This window comes from Thunnus albacares, chromosome 21 (assembly GCF_914725855.1).
Source record: "Thunnus albacares chromosome 21, fThuAlb1.1, whole genome shotgun sequence".
NCBI classification, from domain to species: Eukaryota; Metazoa; Chordata; class Actinopteri; order Scombriformes; family Scombridae; genus Thunnus; species Thunnus albacares.
The window spans coordinates 13,583,508-13,604,463 of NC_058126.1; the positions used below are offsets into that span (position 1 = coordinate 13,583,508).

General features: G+C 40.9%; 1 protein-coding gene across 1 annotated transcript in view; it reads right to left on the reverse strand.

Annotated features, from left to right (window-relative positions):
* Positions 1-2,891: 2,891 nt before the first annotated feature.
* LOC122972517 overlaps positions 2,892-20,956 on the reverse strand; it is a 112,577-nt gene continuing 94,512 nt past the window's right edge. Inside the window, exons 10-15 of the mRNA XM_044339687.1 lie at positions 19,097-19,173; positions 16,980-17,084; positions 16,545-16,867; positions 3,661-4,058; positions 3,491-3,569; positions 2,892-3,383 (exon numbers count right to left, since the gene is read on the reverse strand). Of these exons, the coding sequence (XP_044195622.1) occupies positions 16,796-16,867; positions 16,980-17,084; positions 19,097-19,173 (254 nt within the window). The 3' untranslated portion in view covers positions 2,892-3,383; positions 3,491-3,569; positions 3,661-4,058; positions 16,545-16,795. The remainder of the gene's footprint in view (positions 3,384-3,490; positions 3,570-3,660; positions 4,059-16,544; positions 16,868-16,979; positions 17,085-19,096; positions 19,174-20,956) is intronic.

The following is a 20,956-nucleotide window of genomic DNA, read 5'->3' on the forward strand; positions in this document are numbered from 1 at the left end:
GCAGATGGATATGTTACAGTATGTAGTGGGAAGAAAAACTCTGAGATATATTGCATCTATAGAAGAAAAAATAATGACAAAACACATTAATTCACAATTAAATGAACGAAAATGTCTAAAATTCACTTAAATTGCTGGTTTTACAGACTGACTTCATGGTCAGGAAAGGAACTCATAACTGGTAATTTTCTGATAATCCCCTCATGACATTATACACATTAGGGTTGCATTCATAAGATCTGATATGTGGCAATGTATTGTAAATGGTTTGTATTATATTATGTTTTCTTAATTCACAGGATTATTCACAAGATAAATTAGGTGACATTAGTACATCCACATGCTGCTCTACAAAGAATGCCATACACTGATTATGCACTATTATGCACTTAGGATAATGGGAGTTGTCATAGAAAATGTAGAGGACACTATTATATGCATGAATTTGCTTGCTATTCATAATCTATTTACACATTTATTTCATCCTGTAATGAAGAAATTCTCTTTCACTGTCTGTCCACCAGAGAGCGCCATCATATCATGTTCTCTCAGATGTTCTCAGTTCCCAAGACTTACAACAAAGCCTTTCCTGTAAGCAGCAAAAGCCCTCTTTCTTCTCAAGCCCTCCAACTCCTACAGACACAATTATACCAGGATGAGAAGCACTTGTTGTGCTTCCACAGCTTTTTTGGAGCAATTAACGCCAGCTCGCCAAGCTGTGCAGTGAGAGGTGGAGAAGAGAGGGAGAAAGAGGATGTGAGCGGGAGAGAGAAAAATCCCCCTTTATGTTTGTCAAGGAGGAAGAAAGAGCTGTAATTATAACATTGGAGGCTTTGGATTGCGACTTCTCTCCTCTGTGTGTTAATTTGTGCATCCATCAGGTTTTTCGCAGGCAGCCTTTGAAAAGACCACACTCTTCCTGCCTCCATTTGTCTGTGAACACAGCAGACAAACTAAGCAGGGAACTTGCTATTTATTCGCCTAACAATGTCCTTACAATTACTAGTTGTGTGTAATGGTCCTGAGATGTACAAAATCCTCAAATATGCAAAAAAAAAAACTGATATCATTAGAGACCCCTGATGTGATGCAGTTTCATTGAATTGATGAAAAGCGTGATAACATTTACTCTGAAGTCTCTTACCATGTCATGAATAGTGCACACTGCTTTAGCTTTTACACATTGAAATGAAACAGGAAATATAAACCGACTCCCTTCTCTCATTTCATTTCAATGGCTTATCATGCTGTTTTTACCTTTAAGGATCAAACTAACTGGTTAATGACTTTAATGTTACCAGCAGTTAATTTCCTCCCTACCCCGCAGTGGTCAAAGCCATTCCAATAAAGTGCCAAGCAAACTTTTTTTTCAAATCCATCAAAATGTCCTTTTGGAAAAGGGATTCAGTCGAGAGAAGATGAGACAGAAGGAGCATCCTCTGCTTAGTGAGCTGAAATGCCTTTGAAGTTTCAGTCACACTGAAGACTCATCATCACATGGCTCAAGGCAAGGTTAGGGCAAGTCTCAGGGTTGGCACTTCCTCAATGTTTTGAAGGTTTTCGCACTCTGGGCCATGGCATGTCACTCAGTAAGTGTCCTCTCAGAACATTAGTCCTATTGATGACTATGTTAACTGACACTCAGTTGATCAGGGGAACATGACATTACTCTGAATTGTTATGTGTCTGTTTTTCTGATTAGCAGCGTTTGATGGTGCCAGTGAAAGGTTGGGTGAGTGAGGAAAAAATAACAGAAATGTGAGTGTATCAACGGTTATAAATAATAGGTCTACGCTCTGAATCCTACATTCAAAGCTATATTGAAGTCTCAAGATGTTACTCAGCAAGTCAGGTGAAATAATCAGCATACTTTTTTTTTTTATTTGAAAAAATTGGGTTTTGACTGACAGTAATGTCTAAGTTTTCTTCCTGCCCTTTTGCAAGGTGTCTCTGTTGCCATGGTTATATCATTATCTGTGAACTGAAAGTAGAGGCTGAGCATTTTGCCGAACACAATGATAGGATGTAGATCTGAGCTAGAAAGACTTCATTGTTGTGCATACAATGAAAGAGAATGTGAGACTTGTAATCTAATATTTTCTCAATATTTTTTGTAATTCTGTTAATGCAGGTGTTGAACAGGGCAAATAATTATCAAGATTACATTTGGATTCGAATGGATCTGTATGGTTGTATTTATGTCAGATTTTATACGTTTTTGTTAGAATTGTGTCTGTATTTACAGAAAAGAATAATGGTTCAAAGAGTAGTTATGAAGCTCATTTTGGTGGCAGAGATGCTGTTGTCTTTAATGCCCACAGGGAGGCACCATCCATAAAAAGGGAACAGACTTAATCTTAATGGGATACTTAATAGTATATGAATTGTTCTACAAAGTTGTTAATATTTTATGTTTTCCTCCTAACATTCAGATATTGTCAAACCGATCTATCTTATCTTTAGGCTTTGAGTAGTAAGCTATCCAAAACTATTGAATTTTCCCTTTGACATTTATCTCACACCATATGGCAAACACATTTTAAATGAAAGGGGCACGCCAGCAATTTAGTATTGAACTTCCATAAAGTTGGGGGACTCACAAGAGACAGATTTAAAAAAAACAAAAAACAAGACCGCTCAAAATTGTAGCAGCAGCAGAGATATTCTGACTTTTAGTCCCAAGTATTGGTCAACTTCCAAATGTCTGGATCCTACATGATGAAACTAAAAAGGATCTTTAATTAGATCCACACTGCTTTGTCCACTTCTTTCAAACCCCACACTGAGTTTGTAACTCAGGCTAAATTTTAAGTCTCAAGCCCAAGATAACCCTGATGATCAGGGTCGTTTTTTCAAATTTTGGAAAGCTGACACCCACAGGACACATAAGATAAGATAAGGAAACTTTATTGTCCATTACATTACATGAAATGGAAATTTGCTTTTGGCATTCTGGCAACACAGTGTAAAACAGACAGTAGAGAACAGCTAAAATACAAAAAAACATTTTCAGCAGCAGCAGCAGTGCTCATGGACTGTGGGGGCCTGTAGACCATGGTCAGGGTGAGTTTGCTGGCATTGAAGCTCCTCAATTTCCTGAGGAGACAGAGCCACTGCCTTGCTTTTTTGTAAATGTAGTCTGCATTGGTCTGAAAAGTGAGTTTATTGTCAATGATTGTTCTCAGCTACTTAAAATGAGTGACCTGCTCCACTTCCTACCACCTCATGATAGCAGGCTTGAAGGTGGGCCCTGTGCTGCCTGCAGCCATCCTACCTCCCAGACACAGCTCCTTGGTCTTATTGAAATCAAGGTCAAGGAAGCTGCCGTCAAACCAGATGGCAAGGTGGTTGATGTGCTAAGAGTAGGAAGGGCTGTTGACATACTGCAGGCAGACAACCGTGGGCAGTATCATTTATGAGTGAGAGGTCTTTGCTGTTGTATTTTACCTCATTTGTATATATGGAGAACAGGAAGGGAGATAAAACGCACCCCTGTGGAACACCGGTGGACACAGGACAAGGCTGCAGCTGACGCTCAGGTCACACAGGCATCTCAGGAGAAGATGAGGCTGGACAATATTAAAAGCAGAGGAGAAATCTGTAAAAAAAAAACCCAATCAAATGGACATATGTGTTGGCCTTGCCTAAATGACCATGTACTTTGTCCAGGAGAGAATGGCGTCCTCCACACCTCGGCTGGCTCGGTAGGCAAACTGCATGGGGTCCATGAGCTTAGCTGTTTGTGATATGAGTTCCTTGCTCAATAGATGCTCAATGCATTTGCCTAATAGAGGTGTGAAGGCAATGGGTCTAAAAATCAGTGAGTGATTTTGTGTGTGCTGTTTTAGGCACTGGATAATGGTTGCCATTTTCCAGGCCCGGGGGACAAAACCAGTGTTGAGGAACAGCTGGGTGAAGATGGGTCCCAGTTGGATGGCACATTCTTTCAAGACAGTTCCCTTGAGCCCATGTGGCCCCAGGAGCTTTGCTAGGGTTGACTCGCCGGAGAATCGAAATGACTTCCTTTTCCTTTAATAACACAGGGGCAGGTGTCATTCCTGCACAGACAGAGTCACATTCATCACTGAAGTCATGTTTATCAAATTTAGAATAGAACATGCTCAGATCATTTTAAAGGCTAACAGGGGTCATCACATTGAGGGGCTGCTTTGTGTTTCCTTCCCATCATTGCGTTCAATCCCCTCCAAGACATTTTACTGTTTTCAATTTGTTTGTTTTTTTTCCCACAGAAGCAGTACTCCCTGAGACAAGTAAACTGAACTTCATGCCCTTTAAAGAAAAGTTCAAACTGAGCTCATGTAGCAACATCCTAATTGATTTTCTTTCTTTTGAACAAGTCTGTGTCTCGCTAATAATATAGCTTCTCTGGAGTATGAATGTATGACCTCGTCTGCTACACAGCCTGCAACATAATGTGAATCTGTGGAAAACAGCGAGCATGGGTAAACAGTTTGACAGAACTTGCTGTGAATGTGGTTAAGGACAACAATTATCACAATTTCAACAGATGCTGTGAGTACAAGGCAACTGTTCACTTTTTAAGTACTTTGTGTTAATTGATTTATGAAGCTATTCTAACAGTAGGAGTAACTAATGCAGTGGGTTTGCAATCTCTAAGAGCACTCTTCACAACTCCATATTTGTTGGATAAATAAAACGTCTATGTAATACATACAGACAGTGTTCAAAGCAAAAGGGAATAATTCAAGGCCCAGGGTCATTAATCTGTTCAAATGTTTCCTGGCAACAAGAGGTACCTATCAAATCAATGTTGGTGCAACTCCTTGGGTAAGAAAAATATTTTCCCTGCGTATCATTAATATCGGTGGAGTTGTGTCTGTCTGGGTCTGTTTTGAGCAAAGTGTCTGTGTATTTGGCTTCAGCGAAGATACTTTTGTTTCCCGTTGTTCTTCAGAGATCTGAAACTTATACACAAGACGCATACATGAAAGAGACAGCTTCCTCGATGCCGCTTTATGGTGATTTATATTTCACGGGAGAGTGAGTGCATCATGTGGCTGACGGAGATAAAAGGCACAAGAGCGGGCAACATAAGAACCATACTTGGTGCAGATTCCAGAGGTCTCTTATCTAAGATCATCTGAGCATATCTGGGCCATCGTTATTCATCTGACAGTAGGTCATACACAGTCCTGTTTCTGCCCTGAGGTTTAGGGTCATTGTCAATCCACTCTTTAATTCATGAATAAGTGTGAAAGGCATGAAGGAAAAAAGTGAAAGAATGAAAGAAAGAACATCACACAGCAGAGCGAAGCTGTGTTTTTTTACTGACTAATTTCTATCTGTATGTTTATTATGTGGTGCTGTCCTTTTGGAACACATGGCTACACCCAGCGCACGGCCTCATAAATATGAATCTTTAACTATGGAGCAGATGAGTAAAATATATGAACTGAAAGAGTTAGAGAAATTGCTGCACCTAAAGGTTTGGTACCGCATCTATACTTCATAACTGGACTGCAGCCCCTCTTGCACTGTGGAGATGATGACTGGAGACACACTAGCCGTGGTCAGGCTGCTTATTGAATTCAAAGCTTGGAATGTGTCCTGCGCTGGGACAGTGTGTTCAAGCCGAGGTTTTGCATCGCAGGGGGTAGCACAGAATGGAAAGGTCTGAAATGTAATGCATTTGAAATGAAATGAAAAGGTGCCTCGAAATGAAATATGACATGCTGACTGCAGAGGCCTGGAGTCACCGGTCGGGACTCTATACTCAGCTCTATATGTGTGTGTGTGTGTGTGTGTGTGTGAGAGAGAGAGAGAGAATCTAAGTGCATGGCATTGTGTGAGCACAGGTTGAGTGTGTAATGTGATGCAGGCTGCCTTTGCTCCTGTGACTTCCTCTTCCACCCTCCTGTTCAGGCCTGATGGAGATTAAGGGCCATTAAAGGCTCTCTGCTGCATGTGCAGTTTCTATTGATCACATTGACTTAACCCACTGTAGCCAATGATCCGATTACAAGTGTTGTACCCCCATCCTTATCCCCTCCCCCTCCATCTTCTCTCTTCCTCGCCCCTCCCTTCTCTTCTTCCTCTCGCCCACCCTTCGTGGTTCATGGTGCTCTGTGGGGGTTGCGACTGCCTCTGCTGATGTCAGCACAGAGGCATGCCCAGAAGGCCCGAGCCCCCCTTGGCAAGCCTCTGAATATCTGCTTGCGTGTCTGTCTGTATTTTTGTCTTTCGGCCTTGCTGTCCGCTCGCGCAACTACCCATTCCTCGCTCCTGTGCTCTCACCATCTCCAGTCATCTGCACACACAGCAGGGTTATGATGAACCTTATTTCTCCATGAGAGAGATGGATTGGCCGTGCCCCAAAGAGCTAAATGAGTTGAGACAGTCTGAGAGGCATCAGCTCAAACCCTGCCGACCCCCACCCCCTGTGAACATCACCCCCTCCCATTGCTTGCACGGTCAAACAGCCCTGGGGGAGCTCTCTGTGAGACCACTGTGGTTATTAGCATTGACAGAAGCTCACGGAAATCTTCTTAGCTTCTACTGTACAGGAAGTACCCCACTATGCTGCTAATTCAAGGATTCCCACAGAACGGCAACCTATTGCCTCTCAAAAACGTATTATCTTAAAGCCATCTGGCACCAATTTGAAATCATATACAGGGTTAAGTTGTACAAAACTTTCAGTCCAGAACTGCAGCTTTACTAGTTGAGTTTTACATGATGGTCATACATGATGGGGATTATTTGACTGACAATTCAACTGCGTTCCTGACTAAAGACTGAAAACTCTCTGAATACAACACCAGTCAAAAGTTTGGACACACCTTCCTATTCACTTGAATGACAAAGCGTATCTAAACTTTTGACTGGTACTGTACTTCATGGACAAGGTTGATTCCATGTTAAATACTGTAACAAATATTGTCATTTTTTAAAAGTATAGTCATGTGCGGTGACAGAACTGGGTCTGATAGCTCATAGCTGTGTGATAGGAGTTGTTCTGTGTCCTGGTTCTATCAATCAGCTTTACCAGTGAGGGATTCACAGGACTCAAAACAACCAGGAAACAAAAACAGAGAGAATAACTGAAGCCACATCAAGCTGCCACAGGATGAATCACTACAAAGGCAAACATGCTGCATTTCACTTATAAGGAATTATACATTTCATAATGTAGCAAGGGATCTATATTCAAGAAAATGTTTTTTTTTTCTTCAGTGATTCTTATTAAACATTTGGATGCTTTGATATACAGTAAAATCCTCAGGGCCAGATCAGGGCCAGAGCTGGAACATGAATAAAAAGGAAGGTCCATTATATTCAGAACCAGCAGAGCCTTGAGAATAGGACCACATGGGTGGGTGTGGGGCTTGTAAACAGCTTTGCTCCCTGGATGAAAGGCTCACTGTGATGTGTGTCCAAGGAGAGAACATGAGAGTGCAACATTGTAATGTGAGAGTCAGACCCCTGAGAGCATAAAAGTCTGGCGATAACACAATTAAAAGCAGATTTTCATCTATTTACACATCCCTATCAGCAGAGTCATCCTCCCTCTTAAAAAAAAAAAGCATGCGAGATTACCATAAAGAAACCTAAGTGGTGTGTGTACATCTGGGCTTTGATATTGTGCACAGACTGGGCAAAGGCACTGACCTTCGCCGCTACCGCAATTACATCATAGGGCAGCTCCTGCTCTCATGCATATTAATACAGGTTCTGGAGGCATCACCCATACCTTTGATTCCCTAGGATCTGAGCTCACCATTGCATGACAAGTGTATCTGGACACAAAGTGTATGTAATGGTTTTCTGCTTCAGGAGAGATATAGACCACGAGCGAAACCAGATCAAAGGTGCGCACACTTTCACTGCAGGGGGATGAGAGAGATACTGTGTGTTTGTGCAGGCGAACAAGTGGGTTGTGCATTTCACAGAAAGAGAAAACGTGTGCGAAAATGACTTAGCACGTGCAGTCAGTCTAAAATGGAATAGCAGACAACCACACAGAACCATTTAACTAATAGCCTGGTGGTTAACACTCAAAGTTAGAGCCAAAGGTTAATCAGAATCCTCTTTTGTCTCATTTTGTGGCGCTATTATTGTCTTAATGAGGTCACTATAATTTTAACACAATAGGACATTTTATTTCCGAGCAGATATATTTAGACTGAACCACACATGATGCCGCTAATTGCAGGAGTGTCCTGGGTGTATCCCAGTGTTTCCTCTGCATTCATTCAGCAGTGGGGGGTCACCACAACAAAAATGTTTCCTGTCACACCAAAGCTTTTCCACCGCAGTCTGTGTTACCATATCTGAGGCTGAAACAGAAACGGATAACGAACCCCAGCTATTAAACCCTTAAGGAATAACACTAAAAAGAATTACAAGGGACATTGGTTATCTTTTCCTTGTCTTGTTTTAGCATGTTGCTGCAGAGAACCTTGTTGCCATTAGAGGGCCTCGTTGTTATAACATAAAGCTCAGAGATGGTCGCTTCCATTTTCTTGCAGCCATACACTGATTCGATTCCTGAGCAGAGACAATGCTGATTCAATACCTCTGAATTTGTTTAAATAAAGGTGATACAGGATATTCACATTATACATATTTGTCTAATAATTCTGCTTGGTTGTTAAAATCATATATTTGAACACACAGAACATAAATATCACTAGATAATTCCTGTAGGACCAACTAGCAACTGTAAGAATTATGTTTTCCTCTGATTGAATGAGTGACAATTAACATATTTGTGCTGTTCTTACTGTAATATTTTTTTGTATTATTTAAAATATAATTCGATTTAATATAATAACATGATGGAACAGTAGAGTACACTGACTGAAGACTAGCTGAATTAGTACATGACTCTTTATTTGTATGAAGCCAAACTGCTCTTTTTGCCATCATGCCATAAAAGGCCTGAAGCAGCGTTAACTTCTCAGAGCTGTGAAAGAGGTTTGCTCACCAGGGAGCCAATATGGGACTAACCATCATATGAATGGGCTCCATTTGCTGCTACTACACTGATCGTGTCATGCCTGAGCACAAAAAAAATAAATCTGTACAAATAAAAAAAAGATTTTTTTCATTTCTTTTTGGCATTTAGGACTGGATAAAATAAGTGAAATGTAGCAGAGAGCAGATGGATCTGAATATGAATCAAACTCAAATTGAATGACAAACTGAACACACACTGAATGCTCCGTATTAGTTACATCTGATCACTGCAGCAGCATTCTCTCATATTAAATCTCCATAATGAGTAAATTAGTGGGTCTCCATCTGTGGCATTGCAAACTTACAGTCGCACATGCTGGCTATATTCACAGACTCCTGCTGGGTGTGTTGGTGGAGAATAAACATACAGACAAGACATTATTTCGCACACTTTACAGCACAATGCACAAAAGCTGCATTATACTGTAGCTTGCATGTACACAGTAATTTGTGCACACACTGCTGAGAAAATGTTGGCACAGAGAAGGCTTAATTTACAGTGCGAAGTCAAAAAACGGACAGGTCTTTCTAGCAGTACTATTGATCTGACTGCTCCACCCCCCCCCCCCCACCCCCTCGCTCTCGCTCTCTCGCCCTCCCTCTGTGGTTACATTTCTTCCTGTGTCATGGAGTGCACTGTAACATATATCTCAGATTCATTGTACATTCGTCATTGATTTACCATGCCTCTTGCTTCATGCTAAGAAACAGAACACAGCAGCTTATGTTTGGTGTCAAGCGAGTTTGCTTTTCCCCCCCAAAAAAAAAAAAAAAAAAAAAACCAACAAAAAAACAACAACCATAGACTTTGAGAGGATACTCTTGAGAAGCCGTCAAACAAAAACAACCTAAAAAACAAATGTCTCAATTGACTTACTGTGGCCTAGATTCAACTCTGTGCTCTGCTGCCTCTGAGCGAAAAGTGAGAGAAAATGCTCTCATAAAAATACTTGTGCATTATCTTTTATCTGTTATGTTTAAAAAGATCAGCGCGCATAATACGGACCTCCAATAATTAAAAGCAAATGTACAACACAGTGTTTTAATTTCAAGATGAAGAAAGGGGGACATACATTTGAATGAATATGCAGGCAGCCTAAAGGAGGCTGTGAGTAATTGCACAAAAATTGCAACCCATAATTATGTTCTCAGTCATTAACACTCTATCTGGGTGGAATAAAACAATCCATATCACAATTTAAATTGCAAACCCCTTTGCGAGAAATAAAAAGCGTCTTAATGCTTTTATCTGTGTGTGTGTGTGTGTTTCTGTGAATATTTTGGATATGCACAAGAAAAAATATGAGAAAAGATGTAGGGATGTAGTGTACATATGCACACTACAATCACAATCACATACACAGGAACACACACACACACACACACACACACACCCATTTACATATCATCTGCAGCCATCTGCTCTAAATGATAGGTAATTAACTCAGGCCTGCCTTTGTCTCTCTGGCTGGTCGGCTGACATATAGGAGCTCTTCAGGAGAATATACGTGAATCAAGGACTTCAAAAGAATGAGAGGACAAGAGAGTGAGTGAGAGGAAGGGCGAGGAGGATTGGATGATGTTTGTGAATGATGCTGCATAAACCCAGAGAGGCAGCACAGAGAACCATTACGATGATGGGAGCAAAAAAAAAAAAAAAAAAAAAAAAAAAAAGAGTGGAGATGATGGAAAGAGGACATGCTGGGTCAGAGAGGATGTACACACGCACACAATCGCGTAGGCACACGCGGTGCACTCTCTTTCTCTCTGTGTGTGTGTGTGTGTGTGTGTGTGTGTGTGTTGAACCTGCCATGTAGCTCACCTACAGTTTTCCTGTCAAGGTCAAGCTGTATTAAACAGAGATGCTTTGCTCTGTGTAGGCTGGAACAGAGAAATGCTAAAGCTAACATTGGCACCACCTCTTCTATCCAAAAAAACATAATGAGCTCTGGATGCTACTTCAAACATTTTTCTTCACACATTGTGTAATGAGAATGCAGGGACTGACCATATTTTATATTTTACATTAATTTTTTAAAAAAAATATTGGTTAAAACAATAACAAAAAAAACTATTGTGAAAACTGAAATATTTCAGTGCAAAATGTTAAATAAAAAAATCTCAAAATTGAAATAAAACCAAAATGTGTGTATGTCTTAAAAATGACAATAAAAAGATATTTTTTTCCCTCCAGACGGTGCAGATCTGATAAGTCCATATCCTTCTTATCCAGCAATGTCTGCGCCTCCCAGTCACCCTGACATCCAGGTCTGTCTCTATTACAGCGGCACAGGGCTATAATTAGCCAGGTATCTCCTGCAGTAATGATGAGTGGGAGAGAAGCCCTGCATCTACCTGCTAGGGCTTGGAGACAGCTCAGGCGGTGTGTAGGAGCCCCGTTTCTCATCAAATGGGGACAATTAGAGTGTGTATGGAGATGTGATTCCAGGTAAGAGGTGACAGAGAGCACGGGCGAGGACGTTTGTCTACACGCTCAAATAGAGAGGGGACTAGGGCTGGTGTCGGAGACTGAACAAGACAAGGGTGGCGGGGGAAGAACAAGACATACAAAGACTCCAGAGCAGATCAAAAAAATAGATGTGAACAAAAAAAAAAAAAGAAATTCATGGACTAAATTTAAAGACTGGATATGCCAGCACAGATGTAAATATGAGGGCATAACCTCAAGAGCTCAATACACTTAAGGGAGCATCTTTGGTGTATAGGGTGTGGTGCAGTATAGAGACACTGACAGATGACCTGATGCAGCAATTCCCCAGCGGTGTGTGTTTTACTTTGAGAGAGCAAGAAAGGCAGAGACAGTCAGAGAAACACAGAGAGAGAGAGAGAGAGAGAGAGACATAATCAAGATGATGATGTTTAAGATGATGATGGTGGCGGCTCCTCTAGCTATCTAGATCCCACATCTGCAGTCAGCATACCCTCTAACCGCAGTGTCCCTCCCCAGACGCCTGCCTGACACGTCTGCACCGGTCAGCGGGATGCAAACACACTAATGCACCATTCCAGCAAACAAACAGACAAGTGTTGCCGCAGTAATTGCAGTGATTAGGAGATAAGCGCCGGGAGAAAACCCCGCGTTATGGAGGAAGCCCCCCGTGTGACCTTTTGCCAGGCTGCAGAGCCGGCGCTGCAGTGGGATTCCAGACACGTATGACTAGCGCCACATAGATCCACAGTGCAGGTCACGGTGGTATAAAATATGGAGGCACATAATCCCCCCTGCAAGCCAACACCACAAAAAGCACCTTGAGCTTGGCTTTCAAAGGGTGTTTTGAAAGCCAAGCAACAGTCTAAAACTGTGATATTTTCACCACAGTACAATAGTCACGCGCCAAATATTTTCAAGAATCACAGTAGAGTGTGGTTCACAACTTCTAAACCTTCAGTAAAATTATTTTACATAAATCATGTGTGATCTTTATAGAGCCTCTTGGCTGGGATTTTTCACACAACTCCCACAATCCTCAGTTTGTACAAATTAATTCACACAATGTCTGCTTTATTTTACACAGACTTTTCTAGTTATGTAAATAAATAAAAGGTATGTACAATATATCTTAATGCTTTTTTAAATTATGTGATAGTGTTTTATATTGAGGCACACTGTTGTCATGCCCCATGTTTATAATGTGATGATAATTAAGTCAGGTGTGCTAAGACTTAGTTGTAGTACATTTGACATTTAATTAAACAGTGAGTAGTTATTTCATTCAGATGTGTTTAAGCTTGCTAACGTTATATGCGAAAGGTGGACTATTTAATTAGTATTTAGGGCTGCAACTAACAATTATTTTCATTATCGATTAGTCCTTTGTTCACTAAAATGGTGAAATGTCGATCGATGTTTCCCAAAGCCCATGATGTAACCTAAAATATCTTGTTTTGTCCCAATCAACCCAAAGATATTCAGTTTACTATCATAGAGGACTAAAGAAACCACAAAATATTGACATTTAAGAAGCTGGAACCCGAGAATTTTAGCATTTTTATCTTAAAAAATGACTCAAAACGATCAGTGGATTATAAATATAGTTGGTGGTTAGTTTTCTGTCGATTGACCAATTGATTCAATGACTCATCATTGCAGCTTTTTTAAAAATTTATTCTCCATTATTATGAATGTACAATACAGATTTTGCTAGTGATTTATGAATTTTGCTGGAGACATGAAGGTCGGACTGTAAGAATTATTTTAATTGTTATTGATTACTTTTGGATGCAACAGGGCAGCATTTTGGATCTTGTATTCATTTTTGGTGTCTCTAAACCCATGTGAGCTGGGCACATTTGTTTGTATGACACCATTATAAAAACTTCACTCAGTCATTCATTAACTATGCTTGTACAGTATATCACACACAAGGTATGTTACTGTCCAGAGAAAAGCTTTGAAACATTTTTTTGTGTTGTATGAAAATGCACTGATGACATTTCATGCACATGAGAATACATTTTTTTCTAAAATCTGCACTTGTTTAGAAACTGGTTTTTATGTTATCTGGTACGCAGAAATACATCATTTAAGGCAAGAAAACAGGGTTTTAACTGATCAACAAAAAAATACACACTCAGAGCAGAGTTAATATACTGTACAGTATAATCTCAAAACATCATACTAATCTAACCCACCAACTCCACATCCAAGTGACAAAAGTTCATTTTACTTAACGTGCTCATTGATCTGATGCAAACTCATGTAGCAACAAGTTCGACAAGAATGTAATTCAAGTTCAAAAGGCAGTGTGTTGATACTGAGTTTAACGCAGACGGTCAAATGTTTATGCTTGTTGTGTTTTTCACAGCAATGTCATGGCCGGTAAAACTGGCTTAGTCACACATACAGAGCTGAAGGTGTTAGAGGAAAATCAATGGTTGGATTGCAGTGTAAGGTCCTCTGGGTGAGGTAAACACAGTTTGCTATACATTCTGCCTCAGGAATGTTGCAAAAAGCCTCCAAAGAGGGAAACATGTGCATTAAATCCATGAAAACACACACACACATGAATGTATGCATGTACATGACATAACATACAAATTATTAGTAGTATTTTTCCTCACTATAGTTTTCATATTTGTAACAGATGGGGAACAACATTAGGTCACTGTTACTTATGGTCCGATTGGTTTAAAAGGTGTCTCATGTTTGAGCCCATGTGACCTCCATCCACCACCCCTCCTTCCCCCCAACCCACTCTCTCTCTTTCTCTCTCTCTCACTCACACACTCTCACACACACACACACACACATACACACACACACACACACTCCCCTCCCCGTTTCTGTGCAGCTCCCCAGCTCTCAGGCTATGAAATGTACATCACACCTCCGATCTAAGGGAATCTCACCCCAAATCCTTCCTTTGAATTATTGAAGAGGACCAGAGATTATCCTCCAATCAATATGCCTTGCCTCTCCTCCTATAACATCAAATGCCTCCGACGATCGATCCAGCCAATCAGAGGAGCTGCTGCAGCTAGAAATGCAGAGTGTATTGTTCTGCATTGTTTACACTGACACCGCTTGGCATGTATAATAGGTGTGTTTATGCTCGGGAAAGGCATGATTGCTGATTGACTTAGGTTCTCCTGTGTGTTTTTGTGTCACCGATAATTCCACCTGTTTGTTTTGTTCTTGTTGTTAGCAGGACAATCAAGTTTAGCAGAGATTTCACGGAGCCCAAAGATGGCTTTTTTGAAGTGTGCTATCTATCTACTGAAGAATATCTTTTTAATGCGCATTTGTGAGAGGGAGACAAAAAAAGAGGCAATTATGTATAAAAAGATACACAATCATTATTCACTTTATAAAAGTTTGAATCGTTGAGTTGTGTGATGTAGACATTTTGTTGACTGCCAGCAGAAAAGCCCCCGAAAGCTGAGTCAAGCACTGACGGAAGTCTGTTCATTTCACTCCCCAAAAGCACTTTTTTCTCGAAGACAGCAAGTGCAAGTGACTTATGGTGATTTTCTTTTTCAATTACATGCTGAAAGGTAAATCAACACCTCGCAACCTTTTACAATGAGCAGAATGAATACAAACATATGCCTGTAACCCTACAATTATACAAGGCATACGCACTCTCCCTCTCGCAGGCCTATATAATGATTGCAGGAGGCACTGCTCTATTATTTGCGAAATGGAACGCTTGATGTGTGATTGTTGTCAGTCTCTGGTAAAAGCTGCTGGTTCCTCCTTAAGATGCTGTCAGGCTAGTGTGCCTTTTCTCCTGAACACACAAGTTGCACATTTAATCTGCGCTGATAATCGTGTTATTATACAGATTACCTGGAATGGGCCGACATGCAAGAGCAAACGCTTCGACGCTGGAGGTATATTCTTTGTCAAACGGCACACATATCCGTTACATATGTAGAAATACTTCTACTTAAAGGCACAGATCTGCTGTACCTTTAATATGGGTTTGCCACTAATGTCTTACTGGAGTTATTATTTTATGCCCATACACATTCAAATACCTACACTCGAGCCTACACAGATCTGCTGTTGCATCTCTCCACACACTTGCACTCTGCAGTGGGATGGATGTATCAGTGGGGGCCAGATGATGGCACTCTTCTCTCTGTACCAGGCTGCTGGATGCCCCCACCGCGTGCTCTGACTGCATGATGCAGCTGGCCTCATTTTAATGATTTAAATCACTTGAGGTCCACCGCCACACATTTTAGAGGCTTGACTGAATTTATCCTCGTTGATAGAGATCAGTGCCCTCAGCCCTGGACGTTGCCAGACTACAGTAGAGGGAGAGACCTCTCCGACTGACACGATTGGATACAGCTCTCCGCTCTGATTTTACTTTTGATCCCGCCGCTTTGACTCTGGCCCTGGGGACAGATGAGTGGAATGGAGCGGTAGAGATAGAGTAGAATGCCACGCACTCTTTTCTATCTCACTGGTCAGCCTTTTATACAGATGCAGGTCTAGAATGAGTGCTGTTAAAATGTAGACTCATGTGCTCCTTTATTAATATCTGGCATTTTTAAAGATCTGCAAACATGGTGCACCCATGCACATATGAAGTATGGCTACTTTCTGCAATCAAACAAGCGAGTGAAGTGCACTGGTGGCCTATAAAATAATAATTCTGCTTATTTCAGCCCCAAAAATGCCAGAGCAGAAGCACATGCTGCATCTAATTCTTGCACTGTTGCAAGCAGCTGCCCAACACTTTGAGTCACAGTAAGAAAAAGCTGTTTTTTTTTGTTTCTGCTGTAAAGGTAGGTAGAAACATACACATGGGAGTTAAGTGCCCCTTTTCAACAGCAGGGCACAGCGAGGTGGAGGGGGAGGACTGGATGAAACAAGTGCAACCTCTACAGGGGAGGTTTAGAAGCCTACATGATGCTAACACACACACACACAGTAAATCATACACACTCACAAACAAACCTGTGCAGCAAACAACAGGTCATTTAAATATGGCTTTTAGCCTTTGCACCCTGAAAATTACTGACACAAGCATGCAAATATAACCACATTCAGTCATACAGTACATACACACCTCTGTACATGTGTGTTCAGTCATAGCGGTGCAAAGCCAATGATTTTTCCCAGAGGCCCCCTCCATGTGATTGGGCACGCTCAGTTAATTCCCTCTGTTGACCTGGAGCCCGATGCACTATTGATTATCTGGATGGCAATATGTGTGTGTGTGTGTGTTTGAGTGTGTATCTGTAATGATGCGTTGGTGAGCCACAGGGGGCACAGTGCGACTAGCAGCATGGCGACAGAGGGCACCGTGGTGCGCCAAGGTCAAATGAAGGACGTCGGCGAGTGCTGCAGAATTAGAGCTGGGAGCCCGAGCCTGCCTGAGCGAGGGCCGCGCTGCAGAGGGAGAGCAGAAAATAGCACAGCTGAGGGAGACAGAGAGACAGGGAGAGACAGAGCACATAAATAACAGGGCTAAGATTTCACTATTCTCCTCATACTCACTCACCTTTGCTTCAAATATTTTGACAAGTAGCCACAGATTTGTGTTGCCTGAAAGCTTTTCAACCAGTGGTTCGTCGGATGAGAGATTTGAAGCACGTTTTAGCTCGGCCTAAAAAGCAGAGAGGAGTTTATGTATGTAGCTTATGTAAGATTTTCATGAGTAACAGAGCAATATTACACTCGGTTACGTAAAATTATTTGTCATATCAATGTTCACTTGAGGCAATTATTACTTTGAATGTCCTAACATAGTGTGTGTCTCTATGTCCCTGTATATCGATGCTTTTTACATGTCTTAGTAAATATGATCGGCTTGTGTATCATATAAAACACATGCTGTAATCCCTTTAAGATTGACAAGTTACTTGTCTCTACACTCCACTTCCACACAAACTTTCTCCTGTCATCTCCTTTTCTTTTTTTTTTTTTGTCTCACTCCTTTGTTGTTCCCAATATTTCTTTTCCCACAGTGTCATCTGTCATGGGAAATTTGACCCACATTGTGTAATTAAACAATCAATAGCTCTGTAATAGCGAGGGATGTGTCCAGACCCGAACTCCAGCCACCATGACTGATTGAGATCTGTTGTCTTAGATGTGTGGATCGGAGTCCGGTCCTCTGTGGACCGAGGGGGCAGAATCAGTGGACACAAAGCTCTGTAAAGGAAAACCGCTCGCCTGGGAAACGCATGGTGTGATTACTTTTGCAGAAAGTTGAGGAACACAAGCAATTATAATGTAGAATGTGAGATATATTTTCAATTTGACCATTTAAATGACTTTTTGCTATTTCAATAAAAACTGCTGTAATTGGAAACATAGTTCATTCTACTGAAGTTTAATTATTTCAGAGGACATTAAGGTTTGGTGACTTTATTGTCAAGGCTAAACTGGCATAACTAAAAAAGGGATACTTAACTATGGACATCAAAGGCTCTATCAAATAATGTATATACAATTTATAATGCATAAACGCTCACTTCATTTTTTAATTTAATTTGTGCAATGGCGAACATATACGTTTACCTATTATTAGATAAGCAACAGTATGTGTGATGTACTGTCTGCATGAGGCTGCTTTGAATTACATTACAAAATTACATTACATCTAGTAAAGTTTATATTTCTCCCTGCTGCTGGAATAATAAGCGACTGCTTCCTCGCCAGGTGTGTGGGTGTTAAAGCGTATAGTGAACAAGGCTGTGGCCGAAACAATGTGAAATTCCAAGGCAGCTGTTAAAAGCCAATTGTGGTGTAGTTTTGAAAATGCCAACAGCCATTTCTTATCTCGCATCACAACAATTAAAATTGTCTGGGAGGTAAAACATAATGAATCAAACCTGGACTCGTGGGTTTCCATAGAAACATGTATAATTATGGTAATTAGACCATTGTGAACAATCTATTCTGTCCAAATTAAGTAAATATGCATAGGGACCTAAACGCACTCTATCGAGAACATGTAGAAACGGGTATTCTTGACATTAAAAGCTAAAAGAAAAACTTTTGACCCCTTCAGGCATAATGACATTTATTAGAACATAAGGATGGAGCTCTCTCCATCTCTAAGGATCCTAAAGTAGGAGAGAAAAATACAGTAGAAGGGGTAATTATAATAAACATTTCTTACATTTGCATGCTCACACGGCAATGTTTGATATATATCGGTGTCTCATTCTTTGTTCCTCTATTAATTTTTGTCAGCAGGAAACTCTAGTTGACTTGTGAATTGTAAATTGCAAATTGTACAGCTGAAAAAAGCACAGATCAGCAAAGTGATCAGTGTGACATTGAACAATGTGAAGTTAGCTGTTGACAATTATTTATTTATTACCTGTAAAATTGAATAGAAACACACTAAAGTGCACCACACAGCTAATGTGGGTGACATTTCAAGACAAATTTACAGCGGTCAATCAGGTCAGTTCAGTTTGAATGATTCAAATAGCTGAGATTACGCCTTTATATCAAATCAATACAAAAGCCTTGTGCTGTATGAAAGCGTGAACGTTTGCATCTCTTCTAAAGATTTATGCAGCTACTCTAAAAGCCACGCTTTCAAAAAAACAGTCAAAGGTCAGCGGTATAGTGTCAAGCAGAGGCGTCGCCTGTCACACTCACCCTGTAAACCCTGACCTCTGGGGTCAGACACCATCCACAGCAGGTCACTGGGTTCTTGGTCACATGGTCGCGCGGGTCTGAGGGGACGCCATACGAGACATGAGCTACAATCGCCGCATGACAGGAAAACACGGCCGCTGTGTAAAGATTAACCTCCGGCTTCACATCCTGTCAAATGTTGCACCTGAGCAAAGTCTAAGAGTTACAGTAGCGGTTATATATAACTGTGCAGAAGACATACAAGGACTCTGTCTGTCATCATCAATGCAGGTCATTCTGTTTTTGATCTACTGTAATACAAAAAAAAAATTCTTCATCACAGATATCACACTCCCCTTCACTCTCACTGCTAATAATATTGATTCTCCTTCATGATACGTTGTCAATGTAAATTGTCCGCTGCGAGTTTTCAATTGATTGAGCCAGTTGATGAGGGAAATGTTAGCACGGTAACAGTAAAGCCATTGATTTGTCAAGTGATAGATAAAAAGCATTTATCATTTTGGAGTGCCCATGATAATTAATTGATATTGATTGAAGCAGGCGGTGAATGCTGATACTAAGCAAGCGGACTATGAAGAGGCAGGAGAGAAACAACGATCCAACATTCAAGCTGCTCTAATGCACAGAGTGTCCTCAGAAGTCTAATACCGCTCTTCACAGCATTGAAGAAGTAAAGGAGATAGATATGCAGATATCTTGTGTAATTGAAGGCTATTATCATAATGCACTCTACCTTGTGTATTCATATTCAAATGGACAGGTTTGAGCCGAAAATATTTCACAACCCTCAGCCTTGATTGCAGATTGAGAGTTAGAGAATGGTGACCACTGATTTAAATTACACATGTGAAGAGGTAGGATGAGGGCTTGTCTTCTGTCTCCATCTAGAAGTTCATGCAATTTAAACATCAAATTATCAAGTTCAATATTTGATGTTTCCACTATTGCTGTTAAGAGGAGGATATGAGATCCACTTGTGCTTTGTTATAAAATGGAGATTCCAGTATGCACCAAACTCGCCTGTATTATCTGTGGAGACTCGGTGCTAACAGGCAAGTCATTTCAATGATGAGAAGGGAGAATTTTACAAGAACAGCCATTAGCTTCATTTAAGTTGAGAGACTAATGTAGCTCTCTGAGCAAGAAGTCTTCCTTTTAGCGTAGTACATGTCGTGCTCCACACATATGATATCCAGCTATCTGGTTCAGAGGAAAACCTTTTCTCACCTACTGAGCCTCTTCATCAGCGATGAGAGAAAGCATTTATCGGGCTGAGACAGCAACACGCTTTTTAGCACCAAACCAATCTGCTCAATTCTCCAAACACTTTGTCATACAGAGGTAGCCGACGGCCTGGATTAAAGAAGCTCTACCCTTTAATTTCTCTATGATTGTCACTTCCTTACAAGCACCCCAGAGCCTTCTCAGATCACTAAATCATTTCCTTCACTCTCTAGAGTCAAAGGTGGCTACACAGAGGGGACCTCAGCTTAGTGATCTGCAGGAGCCCGGGCACACCTCTTGGTTATATTTATTTCTCTGGGAAATATCAAGAAGCTTGCTCTAGGTGACCCTCAGTGCGCTGCAATCACACTCCGCAAAGCACCCTGTAATTACAAGCACCATCTTCTATTCATCAGTGGACAGAAAATGCCTGTGAATATGATGGACTTCTATGTGCTGGTAGATGGCATAATTGTAAGTCGTGTGCTGATTTCTCTCCCAATTAAATGCCAATAAAAAAGAACAGCGGAGGAAAACGTAGTTGTTGTCCTGAAGTAAATAAAAAAAATATTTAATTTCCATTTCAATTCACTTGTTTGACATTTTGGGGAAATAAGCATATTCGATTTTGTG